This window comes from Haliotis rubra, unplaced genomic scaffold (genome assembly GCF_003918875.1).
Source record: "Haliotis rubra isolate DU_JTF1 unplaced genomic scaffold, ASM391887v1 Scf32, whole genome shotgun sequence".
In the NCBI taxonomy this organism is placed as follows: domain Eukaryota; kingdom Metazoa; phylum Mollusca; class Gastropoda; order Lepetellida; family Haliotidae; genus Haliotis; species Haliotis rubra.
In genome coordinates, this window is record NW_025766991.1 from 3,160,973 (window position 1) to 3,184,128 (window position 23,156).

A 23,156-nucleotide genomic window follows, 5' to 3' on the forward strand; every position below is an offset into this window, starting at 1 on the left:
TAACACAGGAATGTGCTGATATCTCCATGTGGTCAGGCTGTGCTGACTATGGTTGACACTCATGATTCCTCCATGCGCATGATTGAATCACTGTGCTGGTGACTCGATTATTTAGCCATATAGCTCTCCATGCTATGGTTTGATATCTCCATGCTATGGTTGAATGTGCTGATATCTCCATGCTATGGTTGAATGTGCTGATATCTCCATGCTATGGTTGAATGTGCTGATATCTCCATGCTATGGTTGAATGTGCCCATGCTATGGTTGAATGTGCTGATATCTCCATGCTATGGTTGAATGTGCTGATGTTGAATGTGCTGATTCTCCATGGTGCTGATCCCCATGCTATGGTTGAATGTGCCCCCTATTCCATGCTATGGTTATGGTTGAATGTGCTGATGCCCCCATGCTATGGTTGAATGTGCTGATGATATCTCCATGCTATGGTTGAATGTGCTGATGTCCCCATGCTATGGTTGAATGTGCTGATCTCCCATGCTATGGTTCCATGCTATGGTTGAATGTGCTGATGCCCCCATGCTATGGTTGAATGTGCTGATATCTCCATGCTATGGTTGAATGTGCTGATATCCCCATGCTATGGTTGAATGTGCTGATGCCCCATGCTATGGTTGAATGTGCTGATGCCCCATGCTATGGTTGAATGTGCTGATATCTCCATGCTATGGTTGAATGTGCTGATATCTCCATGCTATGGTTGAATGTGCTGATATCTCCATGCTATGGTTGAATGTGCTGATATCTCCATGCTATGGTTGAATGTGCTGATATCTCCATGCTATGGTTGAATGTGCTGATATCTCCATGCTATGGTTGAATGTGCTGATGTCTCCATGCTATGGTTGAATGTGCTGATATCTCCATGCTATGGTTGAATGTGCTGGAGCTGGTTATCCATCTTTCAGCACATGGTACAGGAATTCTTTACTTAAATTTGGCGAGAGTCCAGAGTATTTATAATTTATTGTCTGGATAACCTAGGAAGGTAAACAGACTGTAGCAGGACCATGTGACTTGAAAACACACATGCACAAGTTTTCTAACCAAGAAGCATCAATGACACACAACCCATTCATCAAAGCTTCTTGTATCATCATATGGACTTCTTCTGGAGACTGACACTGCTCATTAGTAACATAGGTCTATTTGATGGAGACCAGCTGCCTGGCAATTTCATAACAAACAGTGCCCCAACCTGATCACCACATAGCTAAAGTGCTTTGTCCATTGATCACTAAATGGCATGGTCTACATGCCAAGTGTATTGCCATCAGTTGGAACCAGAACTGGATGTTTATATTATTTTGCATTCTTAGAAATTCTTATTCATGCAATTACATTTATGTCATTAGATATTTGTCTAGTGATTAACTGCTGGGACATCAGTTAAGAAAATATGTTCTTTTTTGTTCAAAACTAAGTTGACTCTTCTTATATATGTGAATCGATTTAAACAGCTTGGGGTCTTTGAGCATCCATACATTGATTAATTATGAAAGTGGGTGACAAAATGTTTTTTTCAAGTACCATCAAGATGCAGGCTTTCCACTTTTACATGAGTGATAGAACATCACAGAATCCCTAATATAATCAAGAATACAGGGAATTCTTTGAACAATTTCAGCAGGACGAAAATCAATATTTCTACAAGTTCATTGTGGTTGTTCACGGTGTGTCTTTGAATATGCAGCTTTGATGTAAGACTTGATCTATTCTGTCGTAAGCATTACCTAACAGGCAAAGAAGCCCTTGATAATGATTCTATAATTTCAGACAATGACTTTGTTAACTTGAAAGTGTTGAAGCATGACTTGCAACACTGGATCTTATCTGGGCCCTGAGGGGAGTCATCGACAGATCCAGGAGCGGTTGGGTACCCGAGTGGTTAAAGCGTTCACTCATCAAAGGACCCGGTTGGATTACCCACATGGGTACAGTTTGTGAAACCCATTAGTGTGAAGCCAAAAAAAGAAGGCCTGAAACCCAATTCACTCACTCACCCAGTGGACAGATCAAGTGATTTTTGTAACAAGATTCTAACATCTGGATTGGTTGGTATGATGGGTGAAGGCCAGTTTCCCCTAGATGGCTTATGTCTCTTCATAGCGTGATGGGGGCACAGTTGACCCTGTCGTCAAAGGACTGTCAGTTTGTCGTGCAGAGTTGTTTTGTGAACAGGCAAAAGCCTGACGATTCCCCACATGGGTACAATGTGTGAATCCCACTTCTGGTGTCCCCTGCCATGATATTGTTGGAATGTGCTAAAAGCAGCGTAAAACCATACTCACTTTTGCAGAATCTCAACTTATGCTGGTTTTATAGACTCATGCCATAGAGGTATGTTAACAGGTCATTGGCCTTCTATCAGGCAAAACCGCCTCCGTGGTGTAGTGGTTAGAGCGTCCACCCGGAGAGCGGAAGGTCGCGGGTTCGATCCCTGACCGTGTCATACCAAAAGACGTTAAAATGTGGTACTTGTTGGTCCCTGCCTGGCGCTCGGCATTAATGGGTACAACAAGGACTGGTCGGCTCGGAGTCAGTATAATGGGGTGGGGTCTGAGTGGGGTATTCATGCTTCACTGCGGCATGGTATCTCAGTGGCTAGCACTATAAAACCAGCTTCAGTCTGGGCTAGTACAAGCAGCCGCACATACACACGCATGCACGTCGTCATATGAGCGAAATATTCTCAAGCACGACGATAAACCCAATTTCACCTCACCTCACCTCCATCAGGCAAGGGACGGTGGGGTAGCCAAAGACGCTGAAGACCCGGGTTAGATTCCCATCATGGGTACAATGTGTGAAGCCCATTTCTGGTGTCCCCCGCTGTGATATTGTTGGAATATTGCTAAATGCAGCGTAAAACTAAACTCACTCCATCAGTCAAACATGCCCTTATTTACTTGGCCGACTGTCAACAGGACACCTCCTGTTCACTCTGGAGGATCATTCTGTATGCAAACCCATTAAATATAGGTGATGATAAGAACCACAACAGCATTCCCACTTACAACCAGTGGCATAAACCAACAACTGTTCTCATGAATGTGTTTCGTTTTTTTGCTTAATATTCCAGCTGTTTTACTGGCCTGTAAATTAATGAGTCCTGACATTCCAGTGATACTGATATTGTTAACAAAGATCAACACCGTCAGAGAATGATTGACTGGTTGTTGTATAATGCCACACTCAGCAATATTCCAACTATATGGCGGCAGTCTGTAAATAAAGAGTCAGGACAGGACAATCCAGTGATCAATATCATGAGGCTGACATGAGCATCGATCTACGCAATTGGGATACAATGACGTGTCAGCAAAGTCAGTGAGGATGACCACACGATCCTGTTGGTCGCCTCTTATGACAAACATGGGTTTCTGAAGACCAATTCTAACCCAGATCTTCAGGGGTCCGTCAGAAAATGATGACAAACCATCAACGTAGTCACCAAATCTGACCACCCGATCCACTTAACCACCTCATACAACCATCACAGGCTGCTGGGGATCGGTTCTAACCCAGAACTCCACACATGATTGACTAAATGTGGAATTGAAATTGAACCTTCTGACTGCCAGGCAAACACTGCATCAACTCGGCTAACCACAGGTCGATTAAACAATAAATAAGGAAAACAATGATATTTGTTGTTTTATTTATTTAGACATTGAAAAACATAAAAAATAGAGACAAGTAATCAATTCAGTAATATACAGAAATAAAATAAATAATTTCCCCATGACTAAAAATAGACCTGCATACAACCCTGTACAAAACGAAGTCTCAAGATGAGCTTAGTGCTCAGCAATGGAGAAATGTGCATTTGTTGCAAACGTCTTTGCCTCTCACAATATACTACAGAAAATTATGCACACAAGCACAAGCCGATTCGAGGCAGATTGGATGCCACTGTTGCAAGCAGTGCTGATTTGCTACCTATAATTCCTTCTTACCAAAAAACCACAGTCCATTAAAAAATTCCATGTTATAAAGAAACCATATGTACCCAAAATGATTCAGTTGATATGAAATGCTTCGAATGCCTAACAAACATGTATACTCATTAATTCAGGACAAGCTAGCAAGGTGTCAGATGTTAACATATGGCAACAAGTTGATAAAGTCATTAACAGTTGAAGTTATTCATGCCAGTTATACTTCTTTCAGGAAACTGGAAAAATGGACAACTATTCAAAACAATGAAAAGTGCAAGATTGAAGGCAGTGGAAAAAGCTAGCCCACACCCATGCCTGAACACAACCAGCGGTTTAGCCCATGCATGTGAATAGATGACAAGTAGCAGTCAATATGGGTAGAAACTGGTTCATTCCAGATGAAACTGGACTGCACTGGAAGCTGAAAATGTGATGTTTTATCTCCTATAATCTGAATCACCCCTCCTCCATATATTTTTAACTTACTGGTGAATGGAAACTGTTAATCTAAGTTGAAAAGTAGTGTCTTTGTACAGATTATCATTAGAAAATCAAATGTTGCAGAAAAAGACAAAAATATCTGGTTTGACATTCACCAGATACAAATACAGACTAGGAGTAATGTCAAGTCCGACTTCTCTCGCTGTCAAGGCACAGATTGTATTGTACAAAATTATCCTGCAGAAAATCTGCATGTCAGTGTTTTTATTATTGGGAATTACATGATCAGAATAACCCAAATGGCATCGTTGAATACATCCAATATTCCTAATAAACCAATTCAGAGATTGCCAATTTCTCTCTTACAATGATACAGAAAGATTCACACGTGTCATGACAATAGACTTCAAATCTGACAGTAAAAACACCAAGTATTCTTGTGGTGGTGTTCTAATGTTTTGAGAAATTCATGTTTCATCAACTGATACATTATTTTATGCTTTGTGATAACTATTGCTCTAAAAATCACTAAACAGTTTACATTTTGATGAAATCCAACTCGAAGGACACCACGATTACAGAGAAATTAACAACAAAAAAGTAGTTAAGGTATGTCAAATGGGAGTCATTTTTGCTGTAAAAATCCATTATGTGAAATAACAGCTTAAATTTCAAGCCATAACCTTGGTGAAGCCTTGACTTCAAAAGTATGCAGAATTTTGTTGCTTTTTTCATATTTTTTCCTATGTTTTTTTTATCCGATGCGTAGACAGTGTTCAGCATGTAGGCTGTGACAAATCTGATCTTGTCATTCTTAACTAAATACTAGGAAATACTGAAAACACCATCTACAACATACTCAACCATCCCAAAGGACAATTGTAAATAACAAAGGAGAATGTTTGTACAATCCTCTGCTCTCACCAAAGCACTTAAAACTATTTGTTTAAATACTTAGTAACATGGGTAAGAGAGCTATTCCATAAATATAATTCTGTACACTTAAAGTTTATACATGTAACACTTGATTGTAAACATGGTAGGTTTTGAATTTTGTTCTCTGTGTTTTGGCAGATACTTAAACATAATGAAGCCATGATAATAAATAAGGGAAATGTTTAGGGTCCTCTAGGAATATACAATTATATTACAAAAGCAGGACAAAATCAACATCGAGATGACAGGTCACCTTGGGCACCAAAGGTCAAGGTCAACAATAACCACTTTCTTGTGGGTTTAACTAAAGACAGTTTTCATCACACAAATTGACAAGCACTGACAAAATCCTCACTTGAGCCTCTATACACTTAAGTTTTAAAAAACACTACCACCTTGACTGATAATGGGCAGAGTTCAAACTGCACATTTTGCAATGTCAATTCCACCTTAAACACATTGCAACCCTTTACACACTCGTAGACCAGTGTTGTGAGACTCCAACACATTGCTCTGGAGCCTACTGTACCACCCCGGGTTGTTACTGGGTTAAATACCGGGTCAAATTTACACTGCTCAAGGTGTAATTTTCATTATATGACCAAAAAAATCTATGGACAATTTCATTGACATTTTAATGGACATTTCATGACCATATTAGGGATGTATAGAAACCTACTCTACAGCAAATGACAGGAAACATTCCCAATATGAATTTAAAAATTTCTGCATTTCTCAGAATTTTTGAAAATTGGAATCTTAAAAACATTCCAGTTCTTGATCACAATATTTTCCAAATTTTGACAGCCAAAGGCAATTAGTCCTAAATAAATCCCTGAACATGTGGCAAGATTTTCCAAATGGTTTGATTATTCAAAATTAACACTATTTTGACCATTTTGTAATTTTCCAAAGTTGAAGGAATATTCATTACTACTGTGAGAACCTGGTTGTAGATGTGAATATTGACCTTGGTGCAACTCTAATTACGTGTCCCTTATCTTGAACCTTGCCATCTCGATGTGTGCTGCTAGTCCTGTATCTTGCTGTCTTGAATCTCCTTGCTGGCCGGAAAGTACACTTTGAAAGCAAAGTCTGTTCTTGGAAATGAACCCTGGAAAAACAAAAAGGGAAAAAATGTTACGACATGAATGACTTTGATTGATAATGTGTAGGTCAGAAAATATCAAACTGAAACGCAATACTGAACTACATGTGTCCGCTGAATGTGACCTTGAAGGAACAGTCTTATGCGATGATGATGGGATTAATGTTTCCAACACAAATGCAACACACGTAACAGAACAAAACAAAATACAATTGTCATTAAAAATATGTCTGGCAATATCAGCCATTATCATTCATCACGGGGACAAGGCAGTGGATGGTAAAACCTGATATCCTGTGAATATTATACCCTCCATTTACATATTACATATTACCACCACATCCTGCATCATGTGTCCTACCACGTCCTACATCATGTGTCCTACTACATCCTGCATCATGTGTTCTACCATGTCCTGCATCATGTGTCCTACTACGTCCTGCATCATGTGTCCTACCACAGCCTGCATCATGTGTCCTACTATCTCCTGCATCGTGTCCCATCATGTGTCCTACCCCATCCTGCACGTACTACCATGTCTTACATAATGTGTCCTACATAATGTGTCCTACATAGTGTGTCCCATCACGTCCTGCATCATGTGTCCTACCATGTCCTGCATCATGGGCTATACCATGAAGTAGTACTTAAAGTAATCCTTAATACATTTGTTCCTTACACATTATGTAAAACCGTTTAGATAAAACTAAAATCTGAAAATATCCTTTCTTTAACTAGATCACATGGGCAGATCAAACACCATTAAAACTGAAGAAAAATATCTGTCACATTCTCAATAACACACAGCAGCACTCCAACAACATAAATCAACATTTCACGTTTGCATGTACCAGCCACACAAAACTGCGAAAATATGTGCAATGTGTTGTCATGGATACATGAATATTTCAAAGGCTTTATTCCAAAATTCACAAATAAATCAATATTAAAGAATCAAGCAAATATAAAAAACAAACAGAGTTTGTCAAATTAGTCCCGTGCAAAACAGTCCCAGATGAGATGATGGAGTGTCCCTGGCCTCATTCCATCCACTAAGCACACCGCTGCTGGAGCGATCAATCACCTCGTCACATGATCGCCATGTGACTATACCATGGACATAACCTTGCCAGCTACAGTATCTTAACCACTGAAGCAAGTCAGTCAAGGATACATGGAAACTGTATCTCCTGACCTAGCTAATTAACATACAGCACACGTGAAACCATTGATTATTTATACATTTACTGCGTTCTCCCTTGTACGACTGCAGCGCTGTCAGCCATTCTTAATGATACTCATCGGTGTTGCAGAAAAATGTGCAGTTGATGGCAAGGAAATCCAAGCATCACAATACCGCGATAAATCAATCACTGTTCGCACCACAGAAGATAATAAATGGCACCAACATCATGGGATTACCTACCACGGCAATCTGTGTCTCCAGATAAAATCTTGTGCTGGGATAATTATAGAATAAGCCATTGGCAACATTATACAGTACCAATACATATAATTTTATTGATTTGATCTTTAACTGTTGATTGATGAAGAATTCAAAACTGTAATTTCAGGATTAATGATTTTTTATATATATATTTTAGTTGTTTAAAGCCTCACTCAGCAATAGGGCGGTCATGTTTAATGATGTTGGTTTGAAGCTGTTCTTGATAGTATTTCTGTCACATCCTGGTAAATAGGTTTACAATGTCTACTAGGTTCAGATGACTAAATAATGCCGAATGTTCGAAATAGGTTGATGAAAACCACTGGTATGATGCTAATAAATCTTGGGTCAGAATGAAGCAACTGTGAGGATCCTGGCAACAAAGGGACACAATTCTGCTCAACGGTTCTTAGACTACTGGGTGGCATGTATAATGACGGCATCAAATGATTAAGGTTTAGGTGTGTTATGACCAATCAGTTTTGGTTGAAACATGGTCTTGTAAAGGTAATATCAGAGGACCTGAAAGCAGGTTTAATCCCACAATGTAATCTTACCACTTAACCTATCCCAGGTCTAAGTTAGACATTTTGTTAATTCACTTTGTGTGGGTTTAATAAGAAGCATTACCTACAATAATATTACAGACAAATCAAGGAACTCGGCAGAAAACTGTCCTTTTCTCCAGAGCATATGGCTAAGCACACTTGAGCAGGGATATCTCTGGATATGATGCGCTGTATAAATGTCCAATTTATTATCATTATTATTACAAGTCGAGTCAGGACCAGACAATCCAGTGATCAACATCATGAGCATTGATCTATGCGATTGGGATACGATGACATGTGTCACCAGAAATCCGTTCAACACCTTGTCCATCTGTCGGTCAGTCCTTGACGTGGCTTAGTGACCATCTCATGATCTTCATTATTTTGAACTCCAACTTAAGTTAAAGTGCTATTCAAGTTTAAAAAGAAATAAACCAACAATCCTAACATTGTACTGTATGTTGTAAACTCATCTGAGCCACACATTTCACTCCAAACGACCATAAATATAAATAAATAAATAAATAATTGGTGAATAAATAAATAAATAAATAAATAAATAAATAAATAAATAAATAAATAAATAAATAAATAAATAAATAAATAAATATAATCACCACTGATCCTCTATCCTTAAATTGCTCCTTTGGCTAACGTTTTCAGTTTCATCAATACAGAACAAATAAATTACAATCATCAACTCTAATTAGAAAAAATATCTCTTCCAAGAGTTATTAGTGTCATCCCTATTGCCAGTAATCATGGAATTGATAAATAGAAAACAAGTAACTTGGGTTTTAGAATGTCCTTGATCTCTGAGAAACAGATTCAAAGGGATTTATTTCATTTGCAAATTGATTTGAAGAATATATAAATTGCATGTGAAGATTTCAAGTTATTAAATATGGGGTTAAACCGATGTCAAGCAGGAAGTCTTAACATAAATGTCAGGTCCATTACAGAGCATTTCCACATAAGAAATACTTCTAAGCTCACAAGACAATCCCCTCAGACAATGATGGAGAGCACATTTACCAAAGAAGATATTAACAGTGACTCTGGAATCTACTTAATGGTTTTATACTGTTTAATCACTCCCTAAAGCAGGATGTATGACATTACTTTCAAAAAATAAATAAATAAAATAAATTAAGATTTTTAAATTATAATAATGGATGTCATCCTTGCAGTGTAGGAAGTATAGTCCTAAAAACGTCTCCATTTGAAAAGCAGCAATAAAAATGGTACATTGGATGACAGATTCCAAGAAAATGGAAATTCTGGAACAATCTGACATGGTTCCTGAACTGCGAGATGGATACATGTTTTCAGTCACACAAGCCAGGCGAATTTGGGGCTCATCAGCTGTCAGACAGACCAACGTCTTGGTTCCATAAACCCTCAGTCTTTATCTGCTGACAAGGCAGTTTTTCTCCTGATTATCAGAAAAAATCTATTGAGAACAACGCAACAGAAGGAGAGTAAAAGGCTAGATTGGAGAAAAAGCTTCATATGGCTTGGGAATATTCTGTTCATAAAGTGTGTGTATTCCAATTGATAATGGGAGTGTGCATGAGAGTGTGTGTGTGTGTGTGTGTGTTAGGAAGGGGAGTAGGGGGTCGGATACGGGTGTGGCTGCTGAAGGATGATCTAGGCGTGAATGTTTGTACTGTCAAGCAAGATAAGGGCTGAAAAGGGAAATATAATAATAATCAGAGCTCCAGATAAGATTTAGCTCATGTGGGTACTGTACCCACTGTATTTTTTGGAGTGGGTATTTTGAATGTTAAGTGGGTATTTCATTTTCCGTTACCCGCTGCTTTCAAGTATGTGCGTATTTCAGTCATTTTACTCAACTAAGAATATGTCATTGAGTAAGTTTACTAAGCAGGTATGTTCTGCCTTATGTCATACCTAATCAAAACCAACTTAAATAATGGAAATGATTTCATAAAAAATCACTCATCCTATACTGACAGTACAACACTTGCCCTATACTAACAGTACAACTTGATAGCAATCGATGTCTTTTTCATTACGCAAGCGATTTTTATAAATATATTCCGTACGCATTTGTTGTAAACTTTCTGCGTATCTAACATTTTAAATGCGTAATTGGTACACAACAATTATTTTTCAATGCGTAATTCTATGCGTATTTTACCTGTATACGCAGCTTATCTGGGCCTCTGAATAATAATAATATTGTGGGTATTTATATAGCGCTACATCCAGGTACTAATAATACCCGCTCATGGCGCTACAATACTATAGGAGAAGAAAAAAAAATATAATAAATAAATAAATAAAATAATAAAAAAATATCACCTTTAAATAGGACACGATTAAAGATAGTGATTAGGGTCCTTAATATAAATTTCAGTGACACCCTGATTAAAAATACTGAAAACAAAGGTAACAAACCTGAAGTCAGCAGGGAAAGAGACCATCCAAAATTTCCCACTAGACCACAGGACCAGTGAGTGGACAATAATTAGTGGTCCTGTCTGTACTTCACTGGTCCAAAATAACATTCGTAGATTTACTAAACTATCAATACAAAATTCACTGGCCACCAGGACCACTGCAAACTTATCATTTAGTGGTCCTGATGAATTTCTACTAGCCAGTACCGCAGGACCAGCGAAAATTTCACACAATGCAGTCAGCAGATAAAGAAAAAGGAAACAGTTTTTTTAAACGAGAGTTGAATTTGTGTATGGATTTTCAACATCTACATAATCAAAATCTGACATTAGTAAGGTGAAATTGGGGATAAATGGCCCTAATGATTGTTGTTGATGTTGTTGTTGATGATGTTGTTGATGATGTTGTTCCTGTTCTCCTTACAAATTTATATTCATTAATATGGGTACAGCATTATCTGTGTCACTGCATGCGACAAGTTCATCCTGAACAAAAATATTTAATTTCACTCTCATGTCTTGGTTCAAATTAGTCTACAATTTCGGACTGGTGTAGTGTAGAAGTTTAACTTTATATGTCTGCGGAACTGTACAGGGGTGGAAATAACCTTCCAACGTTAATTATGTTGTTTATTTAAAAAATCAACAAGAAAACAGCCTGTGTAGTGGAAAAATTATCAGGGCAAGTGATTTTACATGTGCCACTGTACCGGAGTACACTAGCAATTTTAAAGTTATTTCCACCCCTGACTGTAGGATTCCAATTTCTGGGATTCAACTTCACAGAAATCGACTATGACAGACTGCTTCCTACAATTTTATTACAGGAAGTCTGTGGTATCCTTGGATCCAGTGCTCCCACCATTCTGCTGTCAGAACACCCATTGACCTGTCCAATATATTGGCTCCATCGCTCTAATCAGAACCTGGCCTTGAATTAGAACTGCAACACGAGCCACTGATGGAGAATTGTGGACAAAAGCAGTAATTGTGGACATGATGATCAGATTACGAGCATCCTTGAACAGGTAATCTCGATATCAATCAGCCCATGGTGTTTCTTGGTGCCCACAATACACAATAATCATTGCCTTGGCCAGAACCGAATATTATTTTCTTTAAGATATCAACGAGATGATGGATAAGAGTATCAACAGGACTATGTGCAATTGATCTCATAAAAGGTATCTTTGACCTCACGGGCAACGTGGGTAGTTTACAGCATGTTTACGTCCTGTCTAACGATGATGTCCCCATATGATAACAGGATACACCATCAAGATGGTCAAATTACCTTCAGTACATGTGTACTCAGCTAACAAAACCAATATGTTGGATGAAAATATGTGATTTACAATATACTGCAAACACATTAAAATGCATTATGTCAACCAGGACATGAAAACAGTTTCTATCACCATGGAAACCTGTAGCCAGTATCAGTAAATTAGACAGTTATTCAGGCATTAAGAGACAAAAACACAGATTGATTCACCAAATATGACATGTTGTTTTGGTTTTTGTAAGTACATGGACACCCTCTCTTCTAGACTAACAACTAGTCTCTGAAATGAACATATTTTACTGAAAAAAGTTCATAGTAAAAAAAATAAAATATAATGAAAAGGAGCCCTGAGACTTTCTTCATTTTCAGAAGCTGAGGAAATCTAGACTTGCCACATTTTCTAGACTTGCGTGGGCTTTCTTGGATATATTTGCTTCAGGGTCTGTACGACAGACTATCTCTCTTCTAAAGGGGACTACTGCTGGAGTGAGTGAGTGAGTATGGTTATACGCCGCTTTTAGCAATATCACAGCGGGGGACACCAGAAATGGGCTTCACACATTGTACCCATGTAGGGAATCGAACCCGGGTCTTCGGCGTGATGAGCAAATGCTTTAACCATTAGGCTACCCCACCGCCCAGATTACTGCTGGAGGAATTAGATTAACGAGTTAAACGTACTGTTTTGAAATTAGAGATAGGATAACAGAATTATTATAGCTCTAAATTTAATTTAATACCGAATGCGTCAGCACAAAATTAAATAATTGTGTTTTCAAAAATTTAAAGATGACATGTCAAATGTTCAAAATAATATCATATATAAACTACTTAAATTGACAGTGTTAATAAAATGAGTTTTTAAAACAACTGACACACTGTCATTTTTCATAAGAGAGTGATAGTGTAGTCTTGGATGAAAGAGTAGGGTAGTTTTGCCACGCTAATAAACCCTTGATTATTGTCAAATCAGGAATTAGAAATGTTTCATGAATATGAAGCAAACTATTGTCCCTTCCAAAGTGTATTTGGAATCAAAAGGAATAGAAAAGTAAATGCTTAACAGCACTTTTGGTGCTTTCAGTAGGCCTAGCTATCTATGGATAAGCATCAACGTTTTAACTTGCCATAAATATATCTGTTTGGTCATAGACAGTTGCTGAGCACTGATAGTTTGGTCAATCATTTCAGTAACTATCAAATACGGTTGTTTAAAGAGTTAATTTTTTCCACAAACTTTATATGGATGAAGAGCACTCTCTTGCTTCACCAATACTCTGTAGTGATGCTATTCTAGAAATGTACTAATGATATTCTTGCTTGTATTAGTGCGTACTCATTCTGGTTTATCGAGTCTGCTTAGAAACCTTGCCCCAGCTTAACACAGAGGCTGGAGTAAACTGACGATGAGCGCATCTATCTTCTAGACCAGGAGGAAGTCACGATTTCAGCAAATTAGGCACACGCCACACAACATTGTACACAGATTCTTAGTGCAACATATCCCACTCTTTGAACAAGAGTCCACTTTCTCTAAGCTGTCTTACTTCACCAGGGACTCAACAGTTGGGACACTAATATTAGTACTTTGTGCAAGCTGACCCAGAACAGTTTCAACAATATCAAAAGACTCCTATCTCTGGATATAAGGTTTGAATATATTCAAATTATAGCATTCTTTACTCATACAAATTGAGGTTGGACATAAATTATTTGTACAGTGAGTATCTTGGGATGCAGAAAATAACAGTAAAGTCAATACAATTAGAGCCACACAAAGTAGCATGCATGTGAAATTGTACTATTGATTGTAATTTTTAATGAAACAAATACATATTGCTTCTGCCATGCATTGAGAGGCCAGAAACAAATGACAGAGCTGAAAATGAGCAGCTCGATGGTGGCAATCCTAACTGTGACTACTCCCGCTGAATTACACATGGTGGGTACCTGTCACAAACATTTACAAGCAGTGTCAGAAACTAAAGGTCATTTCCAAAACATGCATCAAAAGGCAGAAAACAAAAACAGACAGTTTCCATTAAAGCTTCTAAATTCAAAGAATTAATATATCTCCACCACATTTTATACAGAGGACAGATATTCTGACAATCAACAACATATAATCTGTGGGATGAGTTTAAATGTATGTTTATTATTCATACATGAGAATCTATTATAATAACAAAAAAGGTTATTTGAAATATTGATTATCAAAATACCTTATATTTCTTGTAACCTATTAAAAATAATTTTTTATTTATGTTTAACATTTGCCACAAATCCATTTAAGGAGTACTAAATAAAATATTCATGTTTAACTCATAATACCTGCATGATTACTTTCCAGTCATTCGAGGAAATAAATGCCTAAACTATAAAAATATGATTTGTTTGTTGTTTAGAGCTGCACTCAGCAATCTTCCAATACGAAAGCGGTCTGTGAATAATTGAGTCATGACCAGACAATCCTGTGATCAACAGCATGAGCACCAATCTACACAATTGGGATACGATGACATGTGTCAACTAAGTCTGACCACCTGATCCCGTTAGTCAGCCTCTTGCAACAAACCTAGGTTTCTAAGACCAATTCTAACCGGGTGCTCATGTTTAGTAACACCATTATTAGGGCTGCGCAATATAACCGGTTTACCGGTATTTACCGGTTCAGACACGAAAATGATACGTATTGCGATACGCTGATCGAAAACCAGTATTTTGACATGCATTCGGAAAACTTCGTAACACTCGGAAATCTTCGGATAATTCCATTTTTATAAATTGTTCCTTTCCTTGTTTCATTTGTGCCAAACTTTCTTTACATATTTATTTGTCATGATTAAAAGTTTTTATTAAAGCTCAATCAAGCATAGTGATTTTGTTGTGTTTATGCTTTATAAATCAAGCATTAACTCGATTATAAGTAGTTGTTTTGTTTAAGAAAACTTCTTGCAATATATTGCAATATATGCTTTTGCATCGCAATATGAAAATCCTCTGCAATACCCTAACCATGATAATACAATGATATTGAAATCATTTTACCTTTGGATGCACTAGTTGACCTATGTGAAGACACACGCATTATCAATGACAGACCACAAAACAGAGACCTATTCATCAATCTCATCTGGCAGTGAAAACCCACAACCTGACCATTATTTTAGTCCAAATAAGCCTCCATTAGCCCCAACAAAGACCAGAACAGCCAAATTGTCCAGTAATGTTCCCTGATCCACTTAATGATGGACTAAATAGCTACAAGGTTCATGAACCGAACAAGGACTATCCCATTAAGCTCCCATGGAGCTCGGACTGTGGTCACAACTAGAATGGTATTCATGTGATACTGGCATCAGGTTCTTCAGATCCTGTTCTCGGGGGTTGATAGCACTTTGTCCTCTACACATACAGACCATTACTTCTGAGTCATGTCAGAAATGTATGGCTGTTTGAATCATTAAAACTTTAAAAAATTGTTCACTGAATGTTTAATATAATTGATATCACCACTCTGGTAACATACGTGCAAAGAGTCAATTTTTAAAATCTAACATTTAATTCACCATTTAAAAGCCTTAAAATGCTTCAGTTTTCTATGAAATGAAAAGGCATACTTGAAATTAATGGATATTAAATGGAGAAAGACAGACACCTGTGTTCCTGCCTTGATGAAGAACTATTGTCTGAAAGTCTTCTTGATTCTCAATATAGACTGACCTATGTGCACAGGTCAATCTGTCTTCTGCAACAGTGAGTGATTGAGTGAGTTGGGTTTAATGCACCACTTTTAATAGGATTCCATTTATATCTCGTCATGTCAGATGAATGTGGAAGGTAAACCTGAAGTGATGCTGGCAAACCTTGAAACATAATTCAAGTGAGCCGGGATTCAACTCTGCACAGTGCGTTCGGCGCCTCAGACCACTGGGCCACCTGTGACCTTTTCACAAGGGGATGGGCGTCAAGCTACCTAATGGCTGTCTGAGCTGAGACAGATCCTGTGGTCTTGTGACGATGTTGCAATGTTATGCATGACGCTGTGGTCGGGTGCAAATGTTACGCATGACACTGTGGTCATGTTGTGACTTCAAGCATGACTGTGGCCCTTGTTGCAAATAGGGTGACTATTGGGGGGAAAAACCTATTGCGATAGCGATAGTCTATTGCAACATTCTATTGCAATAGTTCGTTTGTTTCTTGAATTGTCTCATTTGAAGTCATTTCCCAAATGAATGTACAGTTTATATGAAATAAAAACAAGCTGAAGTAATTTCAGTCTCTTTAAATAACTGACAAGAAACTAGAAACCCAGATCAAGTTTGTTTAAGAGGTAACAGGGACAGATAACTCTAAATCAAAGTGAAGGATTCTGGTATACATTCTGTATTTTGTGCTGTGCATTTATCAACGGAAGTCAATTATTAAACTATCGATAGTCACACATACTATCGATGCATCAATAGTTTTTCGTTTCTACCATTGATTAATTGCTATCGGAATCTCAGCTATTACAATTCATCGATAGTTCGATGCATCGTTACAGTCCTATTGCAAATCATCAACATATTGCACATGCTGTGACATAAACAGCATAACACAAGTGTCTTATATATTCAAAGGCAGAACAACTAAGACACTGTTTTTATCTGTCAGGGTTGTCCTTGACAATATTGATGTCAAGATGGACAAACAGGCTTTCCCCAGATTCTGACTTTCTGGGGTTTTTTTCAAATTGTAATCATTTTTTTTTTGTCAAGCTACTTTGTACATTCTCTCTCTGAGTCAGTGCTGTCTGTGAGCAGAAGACATGACACAGGCAGTGAGCAGTAGACGTGACACAGGCAGTGAGCAGTAGACATGACACAGGCAGTGAGCAGTAGACATGACACAGGCTGTGAGCAGGAGACACAACACAGGCTGTGAGCAGTAGACACGACACAGGCAGTGAGCAGTAGACACAACAGAGGCTGTGAGCAGGAGACACAACACAGGCTGTGAGCAGTAGACATGACACAGGCTGTGAGCAGGAGACACGACACAGATTGTAAGCAGTAGACACGACACAGGCAGAGAGCAGTAGACACGACACAGACACCGTGAGCAGTAGGCGTGACACAGTGAGCAGTAGACACGACACAGGCTGTGAGCAGTAGACACAGGCTGTGACAGTAGGCAGTGAGCACACAGGCTGTGAGCAATAGACAACACAGATTGTGAGCAGTAGACATGACACAGGCAGTGAGCAGTAGACACAACACAGGCAGTGAGCAGTAGACATGACACAGGCTGTGAGCAGTAGACAGAGACACAGGCAGTGAGCAGTAGACAGTGACACAGGCTGTGAGCAGTAGACATGACACAGGCTGTGAGCAGTAGACACAACACAGGCAGTGAGCAGTAGGCGACACAGGCAGTGAGCAGTAGACGTGACACAGGCTGTGAGCAGTAGATACGACACAGGCGTGACACAGGCTGTGAGCATGACACAGGCAGTGAGCAGTAGACGTGACACAGATTGTGAGCAGTAGACATGACACAGGCTGTGAGCAGTAGACAACACAGGCAGTGAGCAGTAGACATGACACAGGCTGTGAGCAGTAGACATGACACAGGCTGTGAGCAGTAGACACAACACAGGCAGTGAGCAGTAGACATGACACAGGCAGTGAGCAGTAGACGTGACACAGGCTGTGAGCAGTAGACGTGACACAGGCTGTGAGCAGTAGACACAACACAGATTGTGAGCAGTAGACATGACACAGGCTGTGAGCAGTAGACACAACACAGGCAGTGAGCAGTAGACGTGACACAGGCTGTGAGCAGTAGACGTGACACAGGCTGTGAGCAGTAGACGTGACACAGGCTGTGAGCAACAGACACAACACAGATTGTGAGCAGTAGACATGACACAGATTGTGAGCAGTAGACACAACACAGGCTGTGAGCAGGAGACACAACACAGGCAGTGAGCAGTAGACGTGACACAGGCTGTGAGCAGTAGACATGACACAGGCTGTGAGCAACAGACACAACACAGATTGTGAGCAGTAGACATGACACAGATTGTTAGCAGTAGACGTGACACAGGCTGTGAGCAGTAGACATGACACAGGCTGTGAGCAACAGATGCAACACAGATTGTGAGCAGTAGACATGACACAGGCTGTGAGCAGTAGACATGACACAGGCAGTGAGCAGTAGACATGACACAGGCTGTGAGCAGTAGACGTGACACAGGCTGTGAGCAGTAGACATGACACAGGCTGTGAGCAATAGATGCAACACAGATTTTGAGCAGTAGACATGACACAGATTGTTAGCAGTAGATTTTCCTTTATGTGGGCAAGACACATGATGTACCCACACAGACGGGTTGACAAACAAGCAAGCATATAAACAACAAGAATTTCACGCCCTTTATAATAGTAGCATATACAAAAACTGACGCTGACATTTGTTTGTGTTTATGGAGGTATAAACATAAAAAAAACCCATTAATTAAAATCCAAAGCACACAAATCTGTCACGAGCAGAATTTAATTGTTTTTCACATGCATACTATCAGTGTGCTCACTGGCTTTAACATTTACAATAAATATAAAAATACATGTATATCAATTCATATCAACAAATAATTAACAGTAATAACTTGAAACTGAATATTTAGTAAATAACCCAAAAAACATTGTATGACAACTATATAACATAATTCAACAGTATAGCACAACACAAGTTCTGTTATAAGACAATCAGGAAACAGAGGGTGTGGCCTCAATTGTTTTTTTGTTTTTTTGGTTTAAAGAAAATTAAAACAAAAACAATTGAATGGTCATGCTGATAAAATGACATGGAATTATGCATATTTTATTTATATGAAAACACACATAACACAGTTTGTGAGAGATGAAGATTTCCATGACAATCAATAGTATCACAGACATGACATCGAAAGTGGGACGCTGCTTGTTGGCAGACAAAAGTAGTTCCTCTGACAACCAGCAGTATGTATTAATCATTTGTCATTACATTGTTGTTAGCATGTGATGTAGCATGTGATGTATCATTTCACTACGTTGTACGGACAAGGGGACATCTCACATGCACTTAAAAGGACGCTGAGGCCGTGCTTACACATAAAAATATATATGTATTTTTTCTGTCACCATGGAAATACAGTAACAAAAACTAAGATGAAAGCTTTTCAAATATATCTTTTCTAAAAAGGTAAATCACGAATTACAGGTAAAAGCTACTCATGTTTCCATCGTCGATGAAATTTATTGCTTCTACGGGAATATAAAGGATGATTTGGTGATAAATATTGGACATTTAGATGTCAGATGAAAAGAAAGGAATGGAAACATGGAAGACTGCTGGGTCCAACATGGGTGTCTTAGTCATTTGCCACGCAGAGTTGTGTCCCTTAGGTTGCCAGAAATCTAAGCTCATGGGTTCTATTCCCAGGTTGACAGATAGTGTTTTTTAGTTTATCCGCACCTTCCACATTATTAAGTGAGTGAGTGAGAGAGAGAAAGAGAGAGAGAGAGTGTGAGTGAGTGAGTATGGTTTTACGCTGCTCTAAACAATATTTAAGCAACATCACCGTGGGGGGACACCAGAAATGGGTTTCACTTATTGTACCCATGTGATGAATTGAACCTGGGCCTTCGGTGTGACGAGGGAACACATTAACCACTAGGCTATCCCCACCGCCCCTGCATTAGTAAATGGGGGAGTTATAAAATTGGTATGAAACTAAACTCACTCACTAATATGCAGGGCTATGTATTGGCAAATAAAATGTATTGCAATATATTGCGATTCAGGTACCCGTATTGCGATGTGTATGGCGATATATATGGAACTTAAGTGTTTGACAGTGAGTGACGCTAATTGCGCTTGTCAATCCTATTTCCTACATTATAAGTCCCGAAACTTATATGTTATGGTTCTGATAACAGCAATCTCAAAATTAGGTATAGTCAAAATTCCATAATTTTTTTTACACAATTGATAGTATTACAGTATGCTGTTTTGTGATTGAATAACGGAGGAAAACATTTGTTGTGAATGAAAGTATGAGTATATTTTAATTTAAACCTTGAAGCGTTCGCTCGTCACGCCGAAGGCCCAGGTTCGATTCCCCACATGGGTATAATGTGTGAAGCCCATATCTGGTGTCCCCCGCCGTGATATTGCTGGAATATTGCTAACAGTGGCATAAAACCCAACTCACTCACTCACTCACCTCACACACATAAGATCCATTAGACCATTGGGCTAATGAAACAGACACCTCATGTTTGTTCATACAGACACCTCGTTTGTTCATACAAGCAGACACCTCATGTTTGTTCATACAAGCAGACACCTCATGTTTGTTCATACAAGCAGACACCTCATGTTTGTTCATACAGACACCTCGTTTGTTCATACAAGCAGACACCTCATGTTTGTTCATACAAGCAGACACCTCATGTTTGTTCATACAAGCAGACACCTCATGTTTGTTCATACAAGCAGACACCTCTGTTTGTTCATACAAATGATGACAACTGTATTTGCTAAACAATAAATTGATGCTTACAAATCCTTGCATGTGATAACGGTAAACCCCAAAGAAATGGTATGGATAATGCCCTGTATTTGACAATGGTAAACCCCAAAGAAATGGTATGGTAAACCCCAAAGAAATGGTATGGATAATGCCCTGTATTTGACAATGGTAAACCCCAAAGAAATGGTATGGATAATGCCATGTATTTGACAAGGGTAAACCCCAAAGAAATGGTATGGATAATGCCCTGTATTTGACAAGGGTAAACCCCAAAGAAATGGTATGGATAATGCCTTGTAGTTGACAATGGAAACACCCCCAAAATGGATCTTGCATGGCCTTGAATTTCTGACACCATTTTCATATCACGGCAAACACTAACAACAGTATAATACTTTCCGTAAACTAACCTTAATACAATAATGACATACAGAAACCTTCAGATGTGTGGGATAAATTTATGATGTTTCTGTGATGAGAGACTGAATGAAGTCTTTGAAGTTAGCTACCGCTAACGACCAGCATGTAAGAACCATGACTGTCTCATAAATATGGCAATCAGGACAGGGCATTAATTGCATTTATTAAGACCCAGTGAGGAATCAGCACTTCACATTTAGCCAGAAAACATTATTTTGGCTGATTTCCGTCTTTGATAAATCATTCTATACATTCAAACATAGGATGTACTATGTAACCTTTACAAAATGACCTTGTTTGAAATATTTGTTCAGCTGACATACTTGCAACAAGACTTTAGTTTATTAGTGTCAGCTCCTGGTGTAGTATGGCAGAACTGTCAGACTATCAGTCTACAAGACTTGTAATATTATTTCTTGCAGGATTGTGATCCTAACAGATAGATCTAGTGTGAATGACTAGTCAGGTTTATGTAGGGGAATTGAACCCGGACCTTCAGCATGATGAGTGAATGCTCGAACCACTAGGCCACACCCTTTCCCCAGATGGATCTAGTGTGAATGACTGAGTCTATGTGAGGAATCGAACCCAGACCTACAGCATGAAGAGTGAATGCTCGAACCACTAGGCCACACCCTTTCCCCAGATGGATCTAGTGTGAATGACTGAGTCTATGTGAGGAATCGAACCCAGACCTACAGCATGAAGAGTGAATGCTCGAACCACTAGGCCACACCCTTTCCCCAGATGGATCTAGTGTGAATGACTGAGTCTATGTGAGGAATCGAACCCAGACCTACAGCATGAAGAGTGAATGCTCGAACCACTAGGCCACCCCTTTCCCTAGATGGATTTAGAACATATATATGTGATGGCTATCATTACACTCACATATGCTGGGACTCAAAATGACATTAAATAACAGAACAATAATCACAAATATAATAATCCAACATATCCTTATAACTGATAAAATGGGTTGTATTTAAAATTTGATTTCACAAAGTAGTAGAGAAATAAAATGTCTTTAATGTTTGGAGAAAACCCTTCACCCAGAAGAAAATCACATATATTCTAGCAGATTGGAAAAACTGTTTTCATCATAATCCCTGTAAGGCACTGACTGGATAACATACAAATTAGCAAAAAGAACCAAATCATCTTGACTTTGAAATAATGATGTATGTTGATGTGTGAAACATAAGTCTTCCAATCATGAATCACACATATGACTGGGTATCTACATATGTAGATTCCGAAATACATGGCGCTATTTCCACATAGAGGGCTAACAGCAAACGTCACAGTGTCTTGACACACTGTCTTCACAAGGTCAAACATGGGTGATGTTATCGCACCCTTATTTTGACCGACTTTCTTGAAATTTCTCATTAATGGAGAGTTTCATATCTGTAGCACGAAGTTTCAAGAAGTGTTTTCTGCACATTTTTCAGTAACCTTGTTCATTTCTCTCAATGTTGACACTTGAAACTAAAAAATAAATGGTTCAGACTCAGAAATGCATTTCCCTCTAAGATTTATCATTAATCCTTTTCAGGTTTATTCAACATCTAGGTAGAAAAGGGTTAAGTATAGTAGCCTGATGCTGTATATCAAAGAAGTGAAATGGCATGCAAAAGAAGAAAAATGTATTTATTTTTTGGATCATTCCAGAATCAGTTATTTTGTTTCATTAACTGGAATCCACAGAAAACAGATTACTCTTATTTCAGTCTGAAATTGAATGTCAAGAACACACATTTATTGAAAAACACCAAAAGCTTGTTCAAGTGGGAATAAAATATTCTTTACAAGCATTTGAAAGTTTTAATATATATTTACTGAAATATGCTGATGTTGGAATAAAGTATCTTTGAAAAACAACAAACAAATCAAAGATATACTGAAATATCTGATCTGTGAAATCTCAACATTAATAATACTGCAGATCATTCTCTGGAAAAACAGATTATAGATAATACCAAAATTATTCTAAATTATATATTTTGATGTGTGT

The 23,156-nt window shown here is 38.4% G+C and overlaps 1 protein-coding gene across 3 annotated transcripts in view; it reads right to left on the reverse strand.

Annotated features, from left to right (window-relative positions):
* Positions 1–3,670: 3,670 nt before the first annotated feature.
* LOC124283719 (DNA polymerase epsilon subunit 2-like) overlaps positions 3,671–23,156 on the reverse strand; it is a 71,644-nt gene continuing 52,158 nt past the window's right edge. For 2 of the 3 annotated variants that reach the window (XM_046719741.1, XM_046719740.1), the window contains exon 15: positions 3,671–6,453. In XM_046719741.1, coding sequence (XP_046575697.1) covers positions 6,370–6,453 — 84 coding nt within the window. In that variant the 3' untranslated portion in view covers positions 3,671–6,369. The remainder of the gene's footprint in view (positions 6,454–23,156) is intronic. The other variant, XR_006900387.1, reaches the window with a different exon arrangement.